Genomic DNA, 20,246 nt, shown 5'->3' with positions numbered 1-20,246 from the left:
GTCTTTATTTGTGACCTATTACCTTCTACTTCTGATGTTAACAAACATTTTAGAATAGGAGATGCAAATAAGAATGTATTGATTTGCTGTTTTACAACAAAGGAAGAGATGATCCAGTAATCTCTTTCCCCTGGACTGAAATGGTCTTCCCCAGAATAGGAGATGCAAATGTATCATTAATACCCGATTACCAACAAATTATGATTTTGGGGAACAACTTTAATAACTTGTAAATGCTTGGTTGGTGCTGATAAATAATGCCTAACTTAAATGTCTACTACTTGTCAAATAGAGAACACTGAAAGCAAAGTGTTACATTCAAGGGGCATTATTTGAACACATCTGTTAAGTCATATCGTATTTCTTAACACTAGTAAGCTTATAATTATTAAGCAACATCAAAGAATGTTAACCTATTAAACATCTCTTTAGGCCTTATTTTAGACAACCCATGAACACTACTTCATTACTCCTGTTTTTGCACTATTAATTTATTTTGTAATTTATAGTAATTTTTATGTCTTGCGTTGTACTGCTGCTGCAAAACAACAAATTTCATGACGTATGTCAGTGATAATAAACCTGACTCTGATTCTGAACAAAAACTGAAATTCTGCTCTCAGAAGGTAGTGACTCTCTGGAATTCTCTGCCCCCCCGTAGGTGGTGGTGGGCAGATCGTTAAATATATTTACGGTGGCAATAGATAAATATTCGAAAGATCGAGGAATTGAGGGCTATGGGGAATTGGCACAGAAAAGGAGTTTTCGCCAGCATGATCATATTGAATGGTGGAGCAGACCTGAGGGGCCTCATAGCCTACTCCTGTTCCTATTTTCTTGTGTACTCGTGTAGTATTTCAATGTCTTACATTTGGTATTTCATAACCTGAAGGATCTGTTTTATTATTTACTTTAATTCTAAAAAAAAGGTTTTGAAACATTTAATAAACATTTTGAAATAAACTTAAAAATGTAACAAATTGTATTCTTTAACAATTGAACACAATACATGGGTACAATTACCAAATTTAAATCCTGGATGTGTTTTTTCCACTTCTATGGTGATGCCTAATTTATTTATACAGGAGGAGTCAGTTGATAGTTACAGGTGAAATATACCAAACAATAAAACGTCACTGACCTGACACATCTTTGAATGCTGATTTGCAAAAGTACTTCTAATTTTCTGATGGAAGTAACATGTAAATTTCTTAAAGGCCCTCTGTGTGTTTTCCTTATCTGGAACTCTCAGGTGGCAACCCTAGGTCAAAATGATGCCATTATCCCCCGACAAGCACAGAAGCATGAGACAACCAGCCCCAGTATGGAATGAGCAGACTTCAGGCCAATGAAATATAATACAGGTGGAAACCCAGCATCAGGATCACAACTAATTTTACTTCTGAAATGACCCTAGGAAATATATGTATGGTATATTGGACTTCAGCAATGCATACTTGTAAGTGAAAATTCAACATGGTTAAAAGCAATGTTCAGCTACCTTACAATAGCAACCCAGATGTGAGCGGGTGATCTTATTGAATGAGCTCTTGCATGATGTAACTATTTAAAGTGCACAGTGCTGTAAACAGATGCCCTGAAGCCACATCAGTTGTCGTCACATATCCTAGAAGTTTTCTCATCTTCTGTTCAGGTGTTTGACAAGCCATGATGTTAGAATACATCTCATTCGTGAGGCCATGTCCCATCATCTGATCTGCAAGTTCATCAACCTGTTTCACTTTCCGAACCAGGTTCGCCCAGTTTTCTTTCAGAAAGGATTTCTTGTCTGTTGTTGCAAAAAAATAGAAGGTAAACAAAAGGTAGAGATTGATACTACTCCAAAGTACATGATTTGCAGATACAGATATTTTTTCTAAAAATTTTTTTACATCTGATTTCACTGAAGTGATTCTGTTGTTGTAAAATAATACCTCTTTTCCTATGAGTGGAAATAAAACTGGTGTAATCTCATCTCATCAGGGAATTGAAATAAAGTACTTCAGTTATTTTGAAACACATACTAAATTTTTATTTAATTAGTGTACTTTGAGAACTCAGGGACAAGTTAATGGATTTTCAGAAGCTGTTCGTGCTGTATCAGTCAGAGGACTAAAATTAGCTAAAGTTTCAAACTGGCTGGTCCAGTAACATGACACCTTTAAGAATATATCAATTAAGAACAGGGGTAAGTCACACACCAGCTGAAGACTGCTCTGCTGCTCAGTAAGCCCAAGATTGATGTAGTGTAGCTGTTAGCATTACACTGTTATTATTATTATTATTATTATTATCACTGTTACAGCGCCAGCGACCTGGGTTCAATTCTGGCCGCTGTCTGTAAGGAGTTTGTACGTTCTCCCCGTGTCTGCGTGGGTTTCCTCCGGGTGCTGCGGTTTCCTCCCACATTCCAAAGACGTACAGGTTAGGAAGTTGTGGGCATGCTACGTTGGTGCCGGAAGCGTGGCGACATTTGTGGGCTGCCCCCAGAACATTCTATGCAAAAAGATGTATTTCACTGTGTGTTTCAATGTACATGTGACTAATAAAGATGTCTTATCTTCTACCTCAGCACTTACTTTCTCAATGAACCTGATTCCCTTACTTTCCAAAATGTATTATGGGGCCATCTAGAACAACATGCCTTACATTATAATGTTTGAAAACAATATCTATGTGCAGAATCGTGGGATTAATATTTTTATTCTTTCGTTGAAATCTACCATTAACAGAATATAGCATGACATTAAAGAATTCTTGTTTCTCTTAGGGGTGTAGGCAGTGTTTAAAGGATACTGCCTTGTAGTTAACATAGTGCTGGGAACATAGAGGTTGCCAACAGTCCTGCATCAAATGATATTTAAACAGGAAATTGGCTGCCCCATACTAAATTAAAACAGGATGTTCTTATTTCCCATATTTGAACTTTTAGCAGCCAATGTGGGAGGTTGAGGGTAAGCTTCCCCAGACTCCAATACATTATTTTATATTGATTCTGGATGTTCACCATTATGTAGGGTTTGAACTCAGGCTGAACATACTTCTGGAGCTATGTACACATGACCTACTGACTCCAACCACCTTGCTCAATCATGCAGGCGTTTCTTCCATTGCTATTACTTGTATAACTAGAAATCAAAGTCTTAAAGAAAGTTAAAACAACATCTCTTTTTTAATGCCTTCATATTTCTCCTAGCTTGCCCAGAGCTTTGTCATTCACATTGATATTTATTTCTTGGAGATTTGAGGGTAGTTCTGGAGAATTGGTAACCCAATCATTGTGATTTTCTGTAGATGTCGCAAACAATAATTGTTTTTAATCAAAAGAAAAATTGATTACCTGTCACTTTATCCTCCAGCTCTTTGACGCTCATTTCTTTTGTGGAACCTGCAAAAGCAATATAATTGAAAATAGTGCTATTTCCTCAGTGATTTTATTCCATCTCATGTATTTTAAATATTCCATAATTTTAGCATTCAATTCATAAAATTTATTTTGACAGCTTCTTTACAATTCAGTCTTCCATTATTTCCCCTTGACGATTTCAATCTTAAACCCCTTTTAGACTACAATTGACTCTTTTTATTACTTCTGCATTAAGGAAATGTGATACCAGATCATAATAAGGTAAACTCTATTCTGGATATGTTTTCTTCCAGGAATAAACATGTCCTTATTTATCTTTTGAAACTGTTTTAAATTCAACATACAAGTTACACTGCATTTCTATTGCAGCAACTGCAAAGTTATCAGTAGGGACCATATTTTGAAATCTAACTTTAAATTTTTCATCCATTGAATTGCTCAAGGTTGTGTGGGTGGAATTGATTTTTAAATCCTGGAGAGTCAGACAGCCCTGGAAGGTTTACATCTAGAAACCAGTGGTTGAAGTCCTTATATAACACATGTTAACTTGATCAGGATTATCTTATGATCAATTTGACCCTGATGATCATCAATGGAGATCACTATTACTGTAGAAAAACCTAGTTCATTGCATTTTTATATCATATGGGTGTTGATGATTTCCTTTCCTCCCATCTGAAAGTTACGATGAGTTTGATGTGGAGATGGTTCCTGATGATGAATGCCACCTTCTGTCTGAGCTGCCCAATTCATCCAAGTTAAATCACAAGAATTCAGGTAAACATCAAAGAATAGCCCTTGATGATATTAGGATTTAACAATAGTAGCAAGATGAGTGCAGAGAAAATTTACATGGATGTTGCCAGGACTTGAGGACCAGAGTTACAGGGAGAGGTTCAATAGGTTAGGACTTTATTCCTTGGAGTGCAGGAGAATGAGTGGAGATCTTATAGAAGTACACAAATTTATGAGGGCTATAGATAGGGTGAATGCATGCAGGCTTTTCCCCCTCAGGTTGAGTGAGACTAGAACTAGAGGTCATAGGTTTAGGGCAAAAGGTGAAATATTTAAGGAGAATCTGAGGGGGAATGACTTCATTCAGAGGGTGGTGTGAGTGTGGAATGAGCTGCCAGCGGAAGTGATGGATGCAGGTTGAAATGTAACATTTGAGAAGTTTGGATAGGTACATGGATGAGAGAGGTATGGAGGGCTATGGTCCGGGTGCAGGTAGATGGGACCAGGCAGAAAACCAGGCCGGCATAGACTAGACGGTCCGAAGGGCCTGTTTCTGTGCTGTAGTGCTCTATGACTCTATGATCCAAAAACTGCTGCCAAAAACACTGCAAACCATTGAGCAGAAGTGAATCATTAATAGATCATCATTCATAAAGTAAGGTGTGGCTCCATTTTAAACATTTACCTATAGGCAGGTCCTTTTCCACATTCCTGTTATCCCCGGGTGAGTTGAAATTTACAGGTATGCTAATAGTTGAGGTTTGACTAGTTTGGATCATGGGACACACCACGAAGGAACCTCCAGCAGCGTGGATATCGGCTGTAATGACTCTCCGTCCACTGAGTGTAGGACCGGAAGGAGCTTGGACAAAAGACAGAGAAAGCTGTCAATACAATTTCTTTAGACCTTGTCAGCACATCTGTTCTACTGAAAGTGCTGTTACTTTAAGTAGAATTGCAATGGTCAATCTGTAGTCATCTCTATTTTCATCCTGGAGACACAAGAGACTGTAGATGCTGTAATCTGGAGCAAAAAGCAAACAGTTGGAGGAACTCTAGTGGGTCAGGTCCACATGCAGGGTCTCAACCCGAAACGCAGACCATCCCTCTGCCTCCACAGATGCTTCTTGATCCACTGAGTTCCTCCGACAGTTTTGCTTTTTTGCTCCATTTTTACCGTCTCTGTGCCGCAAAGCTCGTCTATTCAGATGCTAAATGCTGGCTGTAAAGACCTAACAATGTGTTGTCCCTGTTTCGTTACTCCACCTGTCTGAAAAATAAAGGCAACAACATCAATGTACTCACATCTTCTTAAATTCAATTTTGAACGTATCATCGGATGAAAGAAATGCCCTTTTTATGGGCATGTGCATTTCCAAAGGAACAACTTCCATCTTCCCCTTCGTTCCCTCTGCAGACATCATGAGAAATTCCAGGAAAGCTTCCCACAATTTCCCAGGAGGTGCTGGCTGCATTGACCGATGACCTTTTACTTCACCGGGTGAACATCCAGTGGCCAATGGTGTTCAGCTGCAGGTGGCAGTGATGGTATTCCATGGATGAGATCTCCATCGAGACCCTGGATACTGGCTTAAAAATCAGCTTTCACCAAATTCATCACCCATTCCAGGAGCCTGGCTGGACTTGCTCTCCGCTGCTCCAGATCGGGCCTCTGGCCTTGGGCTAGGTTTCCACGCTCCCTTTCCTCACCTCGAACTGTGGTGCACTGAAGCCCTGCAGGAACTATTAGGGCTTGGGACAAACTTGGGTCTCAGCATATCTACTCTAAAGGGAAGTTCTCGCTGGCTTTTTGTGGGATGGTCTGGAAAGGCTTGCTGCAGATGTGCATCATGCACCAGGATACATTGACCTGTGACCTTCTAGCTAATTGGGTAAACCATCTGGCAGCGCAGGATCACATACGGTGGGGATGGCAAAGGTGGTAATCCTGGAGCTCCCAGTCACTCAGACACCAAGCACTAATTTGAGAAGGAGCTCAGTCCTCTGCCCACTGCATTTATCACCCTGTGTGATTTGGGATTTGGATGATTGGCTTTTCCCACAGCCCATCCCCCACCCCCTGGTGACTTCTTCAGCTAGACAAAGTGAGGAACTCGAGTGGAAATACAGAGGAATGGTTCCAGGGAACAAGGGTTTGGGAATAAAGGAGACATCCACAGCAAGTAAATGACGCCAAACAAAGAATCGCCGTAACATTGTTATTTGGGTTACCCTCCATCTAAATATGAAATCCTCTAAGTGACGTGGCACTTTATTTTCCCATTGGAACAGCACACAACAGATGGCTTCAAAGTCAGTGAGAGCAGATACAGTGATAACCTCTGCAGTGAACCAGAAACCAGCCAAATCCGGAGAAACAAAGAACAGTTGATGTGCTGCTTTATCATAACAGAAGAGTGTGATTGTCAGGATCCCTCAGGACTCACTGTGGGCCCATTACTGATGACGTTGTGCAGAAATGATCTGAAATGTGAGGCTAGAAAAGCAGCTGCTTAATTTGCAGATGATTCAGATGTTGGGTCAGAGCTGTAAAGGGAACCAGCAGATTGAACACAGACGCAACGCAGTTCAGCAGGCAGATTTGCCACCTTTACACTCTAATTGCTTTTAGCCAACAGTACTTAAAATGCTCATTACTGGAATGAGGTTCCATTCCGTTTTTGTTTAAGTGGTTAACTTAAAAGTTGCCAAACACAAGGAAGGCTTCAGATCACTGAGTACTTATTTGGAAGATTTGGCAATCCAAATTATTTTGAGTGGAAAGGAAATTGGTTTACATAATCTCGTCAGTTTTACTGATGATTTGCTTTCGTGTTAATAGGGAACTCCACAGACAGCATATATCGCATCTTGAGAGTCTATTTTCAGGTTATTTGTATGCAAGTTGAATTTTCATCCTCAGTCCTCAGAAGACGTCTCAGTTTTGTCTCCCTACACCACCCATCTTTAGTCCCCTTTTCTTGTATTTAATCGTTTTTTTTAAATATCAAGGGTTTATCACTCACATCAAGGCAATATGACTTGCATTTACATTTTGTGGACTGGCTGGGTTCACGGGAAAATTAACATTTAACCAGCGAGAGTATGAACACCGTGAATCAAACCCTCACCAGACTAATGCCCTGCCAATGCCCATCACATAGCAGTCAATCACAGAAGAGGATAAAAGGTAACCTTTGGAAGATAGCAGGAAATGTCATGGGTTTCATCAGCAGGAAAGGAATTCTAAAGTGAAACTGCATTTAAATTAATCCATCAAGAGGCATGAATATGGGCAGAGAGCATTTAACAAGTCTTGCTGATTAACATTGGAAGCACACCTTCTGCTGCAATCAACAGACTGTAATTCAGGTAATTGAGAGGATAGTCTGTGGATCCAGCCGCTCACAGTAGTAGAAAATTCCCATGTGACTTCAATAATTAACCTGTTTCATAATTTATTAAGTCTCCAAGTTAAACAGACTGTCTGAACATTAGAGTAACAAAATCTAATGAATACCTAGAACATTAATAAACTGCTGAGACGGTACAGAAAAGTAACTGTATTCACTTCCAGTTGAATGAAAGTTCATTTTGTTTGAGATCTAACTTGGAGAAGATTAGCAAATATCCTAAAAGATATGACTGAATTTACCTTGCTGTTTACTTGAAAGCCATTCAATCAATTTTGGATAGGTCTCCTTTACTTTATCCTTCTGCAAAACTTGGCAGAAAAGCTCACAGGAGGATTGTCCTTTCCCCATTATAGTATCAAGGAGGTTTATGATTCTCTTTTCAGGGTCATTTTCTGCCTTTAACTTGTGATACTCCCGCTGAGTAACAAGGGCATCTTCTTGTACCATTTGCAGAATAAAATCAGGATCACTGGTGAACCATTCAACAAGACTGGTTTTTGATCTTCGGATATGCTCCATATTGCTTGCCTACGGCTGGGAAAGAAACATAAGTTATACTTTCAGTAATGCCTTACACTAATTTGGTAACTTCAAGGATTTCAGTTTCTAGAGGTAAGTAAATATGTCGAACAGATGGCCAGCTAAAGCAACTAATGCATTTATTAATTTAAAAGAGCAGCCAAATAAAACTACTTCTCCCATGGGGACTGAATAAATCGTAGTCAAATATTCCACGAAACTGACAATCCCTGAGACAAGGTTTGGTGAGTTGGAGGGTCCTGAGTAGGAAATTGTCCAGAGGATTTGTAGAGGAAAGAAGCTTGATGGGCTGAGCGGCCTCCAGATGGATATCAGGTGCTGGCACTGAAAGATGGCTGCGGTGTGGTGCCAGAGCCACTGGCAGCAGTGCTGAGGGCCAGAGCTGTGGTGGGGATCGACCAGACATTGTCCCACCAAGATCGATCTGTCACATTCCTGGGCCATAAAAGCATCCTCCTGTTTGCCACAATTCCCATGCCTCCCCACCAGTCTGCTCTTCTGTAGACTCCTCTAGGCCCAGATTTAGTTTCTGCACGCATCTGATTGCCCCTCCTATTCACACGCCATCATCACCTTGTCCTTTAATCTCTCCTGCAAGAACATCCACCATGCCACAGAACCCTCGCTATTCCTGCCCTCCTTCCCCTGACTTAATTGCCCAGAAGGTGCCTACCTTTAACATCTTCCCATTCTGACAACTGTTTTTACCTCCACAGAGGTTGTCTAACCTGCTGAGTGTATGATCTTTGATTTGATCTCCTCAAGGATTCTTTTGAAATCTTACTTTTCTTTTTACACAGGAAATTGTGTCTTCGGGTTGTGCAGGACAAGGAGTTTCCTTTCCAGATAAACACAAATATCTCCAACAATTTGAACCCGAACCTGAAAGTTTTTCAGATTGTGAAGTGTAATGGAATATCCCCTCGGCACTCCTCCTCCTGCGCAGAGAGGTGCTCGGGATCGGAGGACAGATACGCACAAACCTACGGTTAGTGCATTTAACACAAGTGCCAAGTGTTTGCTGATGCAGGAAGCACAATGCAAGCACTCTGGTCTTGCTCATTTCAGCTCTACACCGGGTGGAAATGAACAGTGTCTCCTCTCACCACACAGCCTCAATGCTTGGCTTTCGAAAAACTTGCCGACTTCAGACATCCTGTAACTGGATTGCACGGCAGGCACTCTCATCTCCATTAGTTCACCTTACCTTTCTCTCAGAGGATTACCACGGAAATTAACCAATCGTTGTATTCAGAAAGAAACAAAAGCAAAACAAAGCAAGATTGACTTGAAGCACCTCTCTGCTGATGCACCTTGCTTTAAGTTTCACTCTTAGTCTATTTCCTGGATTATGAGAAGTGAGGAAGGAAGTGACCTGTTTATAAATGTACGCAGTAGCTTCGCAAACTTCGTAGTCTTCTTCACAGGCTTGCTGTACTTTGCAAGCCTTCTCTGTACTTGACATTTTCCAAGCATTCCTCCCCTTTGTCAATCTGCAATCACCAATTATCCACCCCTCCAAACTACCTCTTGTTTCTTTTCCTATCACTCACTGACCCCTTCTGCCATCCAGAACATCCTTTTCAATCACTTCCAATCTGCGCCAGCCTTTCCCCCCATGACAGGTGACAGCGTGTGTGGCTCAAGCCTAAACACTATCCTGCTCCACCCCACCTCCCAGCACCCCCTCCCCTTTCCACAATGTTGTGCTGACATTTTATCCTGCTCTAAGATCTACCTAACCTTTCCCTCCCACATCGCCCTCCATTTTTCTGTCATTCATGTGTCTATCTAAGAGTCTCCTAATGTATCTGCCTCCACAACCTCTGCCAGCAGTGCGTTCCACACACCCACAACTCTGTGTAAAAAAAACTTACCTCTGATATCCCCCTTATATCTTCCTCCAATCACCTTAAAATTATGTCCCCTCCTGTTATCCATTTTCGCCCTGGGAAAAAGTCTCTGACTGTCCACTTGATCTATGCCTCTTATCATCTTGTGCACCTCTATCAAGTCACCTCTCATCCTCCTTCTCTCTAAACATCTGCAATTGATACCACGGCTGGCACGTGCCCAGTGGAGTCCATGCCCAGCAAGTCCACGGACTAAGGCGCCTTGTCAGCAATTCTTTTATCAGCTTGTTGATTTCTCAGATTGGGTTAGGGTTAATTACTCATTTTTAAAATAGTTTCTTTTTTGCAGTTTGAGGGTCTGGGGTTTGTAAACATTCCTTCATCGTTGCTGGGTCTAAATCCGGAAACTCCCTCCCCAAAAGCACTGTGGAAGCACTTTCACCAGGAGGATTGCACTAGCTCACTGCCACCTTCTCAAGGGCAATTAGGGATGGGCAATGCAAGTGCTAGCCCTGCCAGGTTAAAGGCAGGCTGGATAAGATCCGTAAACTCCAGCCTTGGATAAGATAAGGTGGGGAGTTGCCAAGAAAAAAAAATAGCTCATCTCATAAGTATGTAGTGGTCCATACAGAATGATGAGACTGATCAACTGAAAGGCAGAAAAAAAAACACATTGCTGTTGAGTTTATTATCATGTGCATGAGTATGCTGGGGTATAGATACAATTGAAAACTTGCTTGCAACAGCACCACAGGCATGTACGTTTAAACAACACACAAAATATAATTGTAAAGATAGTGAAGAGAAATAAAAGACAAGGAATTAGTGCAAAAAATACAGAGACAAGTCCATGGTAGTGTTAGAGGTGGTCCATAATGTTCAATTGCTGAGAGAGGATTAGGGTTGTGCAGGTTGGTTCAAGAAGCAGTTCCTGAATTTTTCTGCAGAAATTGCGGTAATTTCTGTCATAACATTGGCTCCCTGCCTCCTTTGAATAATGTCTCTTGTTTGGAGCAAATTGACTTTATTTGTTGCTGTGAGCACAAACACTTGCCCCATCTCACATCCAACTAATTGCCTGACAGTGGTCATCAAATAGGTGCTCTGTAAAATGGTTAGTGCAGTGATTTTGTTAAATGCAGCCTCAAGGAAACATTCTAACAGCCCCCACATTCAGCGGTGCCCATTCCTGGAATCATACTGTTATTGCTGTCAATAAATCTACTTGAACCTTGCCCATGTCAACAGCTCAGTGTGTGCATACTGATAGCACCATACTGATTACTGCTCTCACTTTGACCGATTCACCACCCAAGTGCTGAAAGCATTCAGCAAATCAGACAGATTTCAGCTTCTGATGAAAGGTCATCAGGCTGAAACACTAATTCTGCCACTTGCTCTGAAGATGTTACCTGAAGTGTACTCCTGACATTTTCTGTTGTGTCACTGTCGTTTAGGACAACATCAACAATGATGGCAAAAATGAGGCAAAAACATGATAATTACAGATCACTGTCTGGTATAATTTATGTATAATTTATGCTCTGTGTGTTGTCTGAAGCTATGTACCTGTGATGCTGCTGCAAGCGAGTTTTTCATTGTACCTGTACCTCAGTGTACCTGTGCATATAACAATAAATTTGACTTGACTTGTACTATCAGTGGTCGGGAATGTTAGTAAATCCATAATCCAACACTGCACTTGGAAAAGTAGAGGCTGTTGGCACTGATGTGTGAACAGCTAATCACCAAGCGAGAAAAATTTTGAGATAAGATATCTTTATTAGTCATACGTACATTGAAACACACTGTGAAATGCATCTTTTGCGTGGAGTCTTCTGGGGGCAGCCCGCAAGTGTCGCCATGCTTCCAGCGCCAACATAGCATGCCCACAACTTCCTAACCCGTATGTCTTTGGAATGTGGGAGGAAACCGGAGCATCCAGAGGAAACTCGTGCAGACACGGGGAGAACATACAAACTCCTTACAGACAGCGGTGGGAATTGAACCCATAACAGCGTTATGCTAACCGCTAAACTACCGTTGTGCAAGTGATCTGTAAATGAACCCAAAACCTCTGGTGGCAAAGTGCAGCATTGTGATGAACGGTGTGGGGTTTGAACTCTGGAGCAGAACTCAACTGGAGAGTTGAGGCCCATCTTACAGTTGGTAAAGGGGTTCAAAGGGGCACTACCAAGGAGTCTGGCTGTGAAGCTTCTCCAGCGAAGCTTCAGCCTTCCTCGGCAGCTCCTCCTGTTTTACTGTCACACTCAGAACACATTGGAGAAGGCTGGAAATAACACACATTAAAAAAAAGGTACCCGACACATTGTGCAGTACCCTCTCGGTTTACTGTTCAGACATTATGACTCAAAAAGATCTCGGGACCGTGAGTGGTTCAGCAGCCAAGCAACTTCTGCAATCACATACGAACCAACTGGGAGAGCGGTCACCTGCTCCAGAGCTCCATCTGGGATAGCCGATTTCAGGGCTGATCAGAGGGTGGAATGCAGGGTTAACAGTGTTGGTCTGGGCATATGGGGGCAGTGCTGAGGCGGATGGTTGTTCTGCAGACCTGGATTAACCACAACCAGATGATCAGGAGCCAACAGCACTTACTCTCTACCATAATTTCCTCCAGAGAAGCCCTTTGCTGAATTAATCCCTGGAGTGCTTTATTAAAATCAAACAGGATCACGGAATTAACTTCTATCCAGTTTCTACTTAAAATTTAAGCATAAAAGGAAGTGGATTTTAATGGCAACAGAGTTCCATTCTGGATCAGCAGAGACTCAAAAACATTCTGTGTCTCTTAGCTGAACAATAGTTTGGGATATAAAATACTTAGGTGATGCTGATGCGCACTCCAGCACTGATACTGAAAGCTTTTCCTCTATAAATGGAATATGATGCAACAGAGCATGCAAGAGCACCTGGCATTAAGTGGGACTGTCCTAACATTTTGTTCTGTGACATGTTGTTGGAAGTGCAAGCTGGTATCATTGCAGTGAGGGAATGTGGGCATCTGGTACACGTGAACACAAAAAACCTGGCAACTTCTTAAACAATCTGATTTCAGAATTGTGAAAGTAATAGGTCAAGGACCAAGAAGAAAGTGTAGAGTGGGTGAATTCAGTGACAAATCAGACATAGATAATTGGAAGGGGCAAAGATAATTTTTGTTTTGTAACAATATAACATTTGACCCTCTCCCACAGAAAGAGACATTAGGATTGATGGTGGGATTTTAAAGGACCATTTTAAAGGAGAGGAGCGAGGTAGAATTTAAGATATCTTTATTAGTCACATATACATCGAAACACACAGTGAAATGCATCTTTTGCATAGAGTGCTCTGGGGTCAGTCCGCAAGTGTCGCCACGTTTTCAGTGCCAACATAGCGCGCCCACAACTTCTTAACCTGTACGTCTTTTGGAATGTGGGAGGAAACGAGCACCCAGAGGAAACCCACACAGACACGGGGATAACGTACAAAATCCTTACAGACAGTGGTCAGAATTGAACCTGGTCGCTGGTGCTGTAAAGCGTTACGCTAACCACTACACTACTGTGCCTGCCCTTATCGATGACTAGTTAAAAGCAAAAGATTACACTGCCAGCAGTGATCCAATAACAACTTTTAAACAATGTGAGACTTTGTATTCAAGCAAAATCTTAAATGTAAGAGTGGCTGGGGAGAAAGTGTTCTAAATATTAAATACCAATGACTATTTGCAAGTGAACTGGGGGAGTTCACTTTATCAAGGAAGTGACAGATTTAGAGGTTGCAGCTAGAGACAAGATGTCATGTGGCCCAACAGGCTTTGGGAGGGCCTTCAGGAAGAGCACGAGAGGGGGAGGGAAGGGGAGTGTACTGTATACTGTATATACTGGGAACCACAGAACAAAGCAGCTCAGTGAAGGAAGGTCCCATGATGGACACCTGGTCAGTATCAACGCGAGAGCACAGCTGAGACAGCTTTATAACTGTGTGATCCGACCATGAGAAGCAGGACCACGAGATAGGGGTGTCCGGGAACTGCCTTCCTGCAAAGGGACAGCATGATGAACTGCAAAGCACCAAAGGGTCACCCGGACGATTAAAGAATTCTCTCGTCTGATAAGGAAAAATGATGCACTTTGTTTACCCAGTCTTTGAATGAGTGATAACTTGAAACGATGGACTTCAGAAACACGAGAGTCCTGGGCCGGGGTGAGAACAGAGAAAACCTTTAAAAGACTGGAGAAAAAAAATTGTATAAAAGGTCGGTCCAAGACATCAGGAGTGGAAATCCTGGATACAGCCACAGCAAGGAGGATGCCCCCACTCCCCCCCCCCCCCCCCATGAGTTTGGAACTTGGAGAAGACTACCGGCCCTGGAGTGAGCCTGGCCACTCCATCTCACAGAGTATTTGAGTCTGAGCCACGAGTCTTGTGATTTAGTACGATTGAAAAGTTGGAACACAAAATCAAATGTGAAGTTATAAAAAGTCAGTGGTACACATGCATGCTTAAGTAACTCAAGTGCTAATAAAAGATTAAGTTGTACTAGACCTCTTTGTTCAACTCATGTTGATATCCCATAGGATCAACAGGGTAGAAATTTCTGCAAGGTGTTTTTTTGTGTGAAGACTGCAGTGATCATGTGACTGTAAGCCCAAATCCTTGCTCTCATTAATAGACAAACTGTGAGCACCGTCTTCCTCTTCGTTAGGAGCTCACCTGACCATTGGTGATAATTAGTCACACTGTTTATAGACAGCATGAATCTTTATCCCCTCGGTTTTATAGCCTTTTAAAGTATGAGAATAGATCATCAGTGCTTTCTCTGAGTGGCAAGGGCACAGAACATACTCTGGACAGAGGACTTTGATGTCCATCATTAGGAGTGGCTCTGCAGCACCATCAGACAGACCAACTGGCCAAGTCAGGAAATTCAAGAGGGGCTTGGATGGGCACATGAATGAGAGGAAAATAGAGAGGTATGGGCATTCTGTAGGTAGGTAGGAGGGATTAGCTGTGTCGGTACAACATTGTAGGCCGAAGGGCCTGTCCTGTGCTGTTCTATGTTCTAATGTAGTTGCCAGGATGTGTCCGCAGCAGATTGAGGAAAAACCAATCCTTATTGTCCTTACCAGCCTACTTGTTGCAAGTACATCCGTTCTCGAGTATCGGTAGGAGTGATCATCGCACAGCCCTTGGAAGCTTTAAATATTTATCCCAATTTCTTTTCAGTGACTGTTTAAACTGTTCTGTCACTCTTTCACAATGTGCAACCTAGAACAAAACACTTCATCAAACAAACACTCTCCTTTGGTTACACAATGTTAACTTGGTTTCATCTGGCTAATGACGTATCCGCCATGAGTGAAATTAATAATTTACTCGAATAATGCTGATTCAATGAAAGGTGCAGGAAGAACACATAAGGAGCAAGCATCAGGACGGCACGGTAGCGTAGCGGTTAGCGCGACGCTATTACAGCACCAGCGATTGGGGTTCGATTCCCGTCGCTGTCTGTAAGGAGTTTGTACGTTCTCCCGTGTCTGCGCGGGTTTCCTCCGGGTGCTCCGGTTTCCTCCCACATTGCAAAGACGTACAGGTAGGTTAATTGGGTTTTAGATGGGCGGCACGGACTCGTTGGGCCGGAAGGGCCTGTTACCACGCTGTAAATAAAATTTTAAAAAAAATTAAACATGACATGTTAACCTGGCCAAATGTATGCTAAATGGTAGAAGCTAAATGATTTATAGAGCTGAGCAATCTCACAACCAACAGACCAGATCAAAAGTTCTGCAACTACGACATATCCACATGGATGGGGCTAACAAGGTGGGGTTCTGTGAACATCCCCATCCTCATAAGATTGAGCCCAGCACTCAAGTGCCAAAGTGCAAAGCATTTGCAACCATCTGCAGCCAGAAGAACGAAATGGACAATCCACCTTGGCTTCCCCTCCCTCATCAGCACAGAAGTTCAGCCGTCATTTCCCCCACGCAATAGCAAAAAAATGAACATTCTGGATGCAGTAATGGCGATGGAACCGGACAATACCCCAGTTACAGTGCCGACAAGTTGTGCTTCAGAATTAGCCATGCCTCTAGCCAAGCTGTTCCAAAACAGTGACAACACCAGGGAATGTGGAAAATTGTCTGGGAATATCCAGATCACAAAAGGCAGGACAAATCCAATCCGACTAATTATCATCCCATCATCCACTCTTAATCATCAGCGATTGAGGGAGTTGTTGATAGTGCTATGAAACAGCATTGGACTCAAACACCAATGTAAACAAAACTTAGTTCAGTTTTATTGGGTTTTCAACAATGCAATAAAACAATTCTGAATGTAATTCACTACTTCTTAGAAATGTTACACAAAATACAAGAGTCTTATGGCAAAATCAGCTTGTTTAATGAACAAAATGTATGAACATGCAACCATGCTTGACACCACACGGAGTAAGCAAACACTTTCTTCAAAACATATAATACAATAAAATACTTCCCAATGATCTCACAAAATAGCAAGCTCTTGCTTTAGTTCCTGTATCTTGTCATGAATGAAGTGAAAACTCAAACTGCTTATCAAGATATGTTCCAAGAATAACGAGTCTAACCTTTCAAACACGTAGTTGCCAAGATTAACCAGAATTAGTTGAATGATTTACTGGAAGTATATTTCAGTCAGGAAAACTGCCTGGATTGTGGCGAATGAGAACAGAGTAAAAACAAAGACCTCACTTCAAATCTCAGAGTTAGCAGCATGATGTCATGCAGCTTTTTATCAGCTTAAAAATGCCCAGTGACTCCTTAGGATCTTAACAGATAACTAATTGCAAACAAGATGGATGCCATAAAATGGCTGGGGAATCATCATACGAGAAAGAACAAGCATACTTTGTGATGTGGTTTGCTGGCAAAGCTCTAAAGCCAATTTGTTTCAATGTTTTCTGCCCACCTCTGTCACAGAAAGAAAAAAAATGAAATAGCTTTTGTGACTGGACTTAGAACTCTTTAGTCTCTTTATTGTGCTTTCTACATTTTAAAGTGACTCGTAAAAAGTGCTTCCTATTAAGCCTTTTCAGATTTAACTGTAAACTAGGTAACTCTGCTTCTATTTATAGATAAGCCTTAGCCTCTCAGAATGCAACATCAAACATCTGCTCCGTTTTCTAAATATTGCTGTGTGGATTCCTACTCCCAAAGTCACATGCAAAGTATCACAACCATTAGCAAATTTGCAAAATTTGTGCTTTTTGGATTAGAGTTTTTTAAAAAAACATACACATGGTTTAACATCTTACAAAACTACCATTTGAAACTATATTTTGCACCAAGTTGTGGAAATAAATTTGAAGGGGATACATTATGAAATGAAGTGCCAAGACACCATGTTGACATTTAAATAAAGACAAGTCAAGACAGGTGCCTGAGGACGAGACTGTGTATCCCTGTATCAATGCAGTTTTAAATTAAGTCTGTTGTCTTCAGTATGAATTTAATTAAATTCCTGGATCAGCTTTCCTGTGGGCACCACACAAATTGATCCTTACAGGCACAAATCAAACTTAACCATAACTACTTTTTGACAACAGGATATGAACACATTTTCAGCATGGACACATTTTAAACATCAAAAGAGGATTCAATTGCTTTCTTTCTTGCTCAAGATTCACAGTGACAGAGGTGAGAGATCAGGGGAAATTGCTTTGAAAAACAAAGGACACAAAGGTTTGATTGTAAAATCATACTAGAAGCTGATCAGATAATCTTACAAAGTTAATTTATGAATTGGCTCTGGGGCCAAAGTCTCAAGGGCACAAATTCTGTTAACTTGGTGCTTGATAACCATGTGTATTTACAGTATATTCGAGTTAATGAAAGATCTAGAAGATACACATACAAAGTGTCTTTATTCAGTACAATGAATTGTAAATAACAAGAAAATGGAGTGCATAAAAACCTGCTTAACCACAGAACCAAAAACATGCTTTTGTTCCATTGTGAAGGTTTGGAAGCAAAGCAACTCAACTTAGTTTATAGAGATCAGAGGTCGCTCCTCTCTCTTCTGCCAAACACTTTTTTTACTATCGTCCCCCTCACCTTTAGTACTCATTCGCCCCTGTCTGTGGGGAGGGGTCACACTGATCTCTTCATCCTGCAAACTCCGGTCACTTTGTTCTTCTTCAACCTCGACTAACTGGCCACTGCCCACATCCAGGCCTTGCCTGAAGGACAGGTCCTCAGGGGTGCACACCGTGGTCCCGCTTTCACTCCCGCTCAGCTCCGCGTCTTCCGAGTAAAGGTTCTTCGAGGCAGCTGCGCCCTTGGCGCTAGTCTTTTCCTTTTCCGGCCTCTTGCCCGTGTGGTGCTCATTCATGTCAACTCCTGAATCGAGACTCGTGTCGTTGCTGTGCGCTTTTTTTGGTTTCTGAATGAGCACACACGAATGTCTGATGGGCGGTATTGGCTTCCCCTCCAGTGACACAAACCACGCCCGGGGATGCGGCGAGGGCTTGCCTTTGGTCAGCTCTAACAACGTCTGCTCGGAGATGCCCTGCAGTTCAGTGGCAAACGGGGTCACTCCTACTGCTTCGTTCAGGGTGCCAGGAACAGACACAGACTCCAGCAGGTTGTTGCTGTACCTTCCCCAGTTGGCAGGCATCTTGGGGTCCAGCACCTGCTTTACGTTTACATAGTCCTGCTGCCCTTGAAGAACCTGCTGTTGTCTCTGGGTTTCTGACTGTTGCTGGGAATGCAATGGCATCTTAGGAAGTGTCTGTGTGTAACTATCCCTGGTGAGTGGCTCAGCCAACGGGCTATAGACCATCTGCCTATTTCTGGGCAAGGTAGCTGACCTAGAAACCTGGTCCGGAGTACCAAAGTGATTTTGGCCTTGCATGATAGCCACAGCCGGGTTATAAATAGGCAATAATTTATTTGAAATAAGAGGTAACTGGTACATTTCTTCATTAACAGCGTGCTGCATTTTGTACTGCTCTTCAATCATTTCTTTCCTCCGGGCCAGCATTTTCATGTGTTTCATCTGCAATGCATTCTTGGGGACATCCTCTGGGTTGATGACCGCCTGTTGGTAGAGGTTATCCCCGCACTTCTTCCGCGACCGGACTGTGAAATTTTCAACGTAGATTTTGCAGCTCTCATTGTTTTGTTTCTCTGCAGATTTGTTCACGAGTTTGCAGAATTCCTTCACTTCTTTTTGAGGCACCTCCTTTCGTGGGCTGTAGGCGATGACGGGAGGCTGTTGCGACACAGGCTTCTCGTCGGGTTTTGGGCCTTCTTTGGTGCCAGGAGCCAAGTTCACGTGGTTGGTCGACGTAGTCTGGTCTTTCTTGGAGGAATCCATTTTGGCCTTGATTTGCGAGTTTTTGTGCGGATGATGGTATCGCCCTCTGTTTAAAACAAAATTTAAAGGAGATCTGAGGGGCAAGTTTTCCACTTGGTTATCTGCAACAAGCTGCCAAAGGTGGTGAAAGGGGCAGACACAATTACACCCTTTAAAAGGCATTTGGACAGATACTTGGGCAGGAAAGGCATAGAGAGATATGGACCTAGTGCAGGCTAATGGGGTTAGCGTCGACAGGCATCATGGGCGGCACAGACAAGGTGGGCTGAAAGGCCCTGTTTCTGTCCTGTATGATTTTTGATTCAATTATCATGGGATTTCATTCCCCCCTTCCTCCCTCCCCCCTTTGCCCTCCTTCCCACCCTCCCCTCCCTTCCCCTTCTCCTTCACCCTCCTCCCCTCCCTTCCTCCCCCCTCCCTGCTGCCTCTCTTACCCCTCTCCCCTCCTTCCCCCCCTTCTCTCCCTCTCCCCCCCTTCCCCGTTCTTGGAGGGGATAGAAGCAAATTTAATAACATCCAATTTTCAGGTCCCTGAAGAAAGAGTGGCTAAGGGAGACTAATTTGACGTTCTGCGGATTAATCGACCCAGTGTCCACCATCAGTACTGTACTTACTACGCTGCATTCACTGATTTTTTCCCCTCATAAATATACAAAACCTACCGGGAAATTATAAGCAACTTGTTGAGGTACAGAAAAATAAATGCTTCTGACAAGTTATTCACTCGATTTTGATTAGGCCACCTATTAAGCAAAGATCCTCCTACAAGATGATGCAGCTAATTGTTTCCATTCAATGGAGGAAACTGAATGCTCTTGTGCAGGCCCATTGGTCTCATCTTCACCCCTCATCCTGTAGCATAACCAGGACAGCAAGAGCCTGGGAGTCAACCAAGACTGGATGAACAATTCTTAATTGCAACACTCTAAAACGCTGTACGACTCAGCCCACAGCTTCACCATGTCA

At 42.4% G+C, this 20,246-nt stretch overlaps 2 protein-coding genes across 4 annotated transcripts in view; both read right to left on the bottom strand.

Annotated features, from left to right (window-relative positions):
• Window positions 1-645: 645 nt before the first annotated feature.
• On the bottom strand, window positions 646-14,410 carry si:dkey-10c21.1 (uncharacterized). 3 transcript variants are annotated; one of them, XM_052030828.1, is made up of 5 exons: window positions 14,059-14,410; window positions 7,758-8,052; window positions 4,788-4,964; window positions 3,341-3,388; window positions 646-1,789 (listed from the first exon to the last, which is right to left on the bottom strand). In XM_052030828.1, the coding sequence occupies exons 2-5, from the start codon at window positions 8,035-8,037 to the stop codon at window positions 1,536-1,538; spliced, it is 759 nt and encodes a 252-aa protein (XP_051886788.1). In that variant the 5' UTR covers window positions 8,038-8,052; window positions 14,059-14,410; the 3' UTR covers window positions 646-1,535. The 3 variants fall into 3 exon arrangements, with proteins under 3 accessions (XP_051886788.1, XP_051886802.1, XP_051886796.1); XM_052030842.1 differs by lacking the exon at window positions 14,059-14,410 and adding an exon at window positions 11,709-11,978; XM_052030836.1 differs by lacking the exon at window positions 14,059-14,410 and adding an exon at window positions 9,266-9,379.
• fam171b (family with sequence similarity 171 member B) overlaps window positions 13,863-20,246 on the bottom strand; it is a 41,254-nt gene continuing 34,870 nt past the window's right edge. The window contains exons 9-10 of the mRNA XM_052029908.1: window positions 15,047-19,326; window positions 13,863-14,150 (exon numbers count right to left, since the gene is read on the bottom strand). Coding sequence (XP_051885868.1) covers window positions 17,946-19,326 — 1,381 coding nt within the window. The 3' untranslated portion in view covers window positions 13,863-14,150; window positions 15,047-17,945. The remainder of the gene's footprint in view (window positions 14,151-15,046; window positions 19,327-20,246) is intronic.

This window comes from Pristis pectinata, chromosome 1 (genome assembly GCF_009764475.1).
Source record: "Pristis pectinata isolate sPriPec2 chromosome 1, sPriPec2.1.pri, whole genome shotgun sequence".
In the NCBI taxonomy this organism is placed as follows: domain Eukaryota; kingdom Metazoa; phylum Chordata; class Chondrichthyes; order Rhinopristiformes; family Pristidae; genus Pristis; species Pristis pectinata.
Note: the sequence above shows the minus strand (reverse complement) of the source record. Positions and strands in the feature narration are given on the sequence as shown.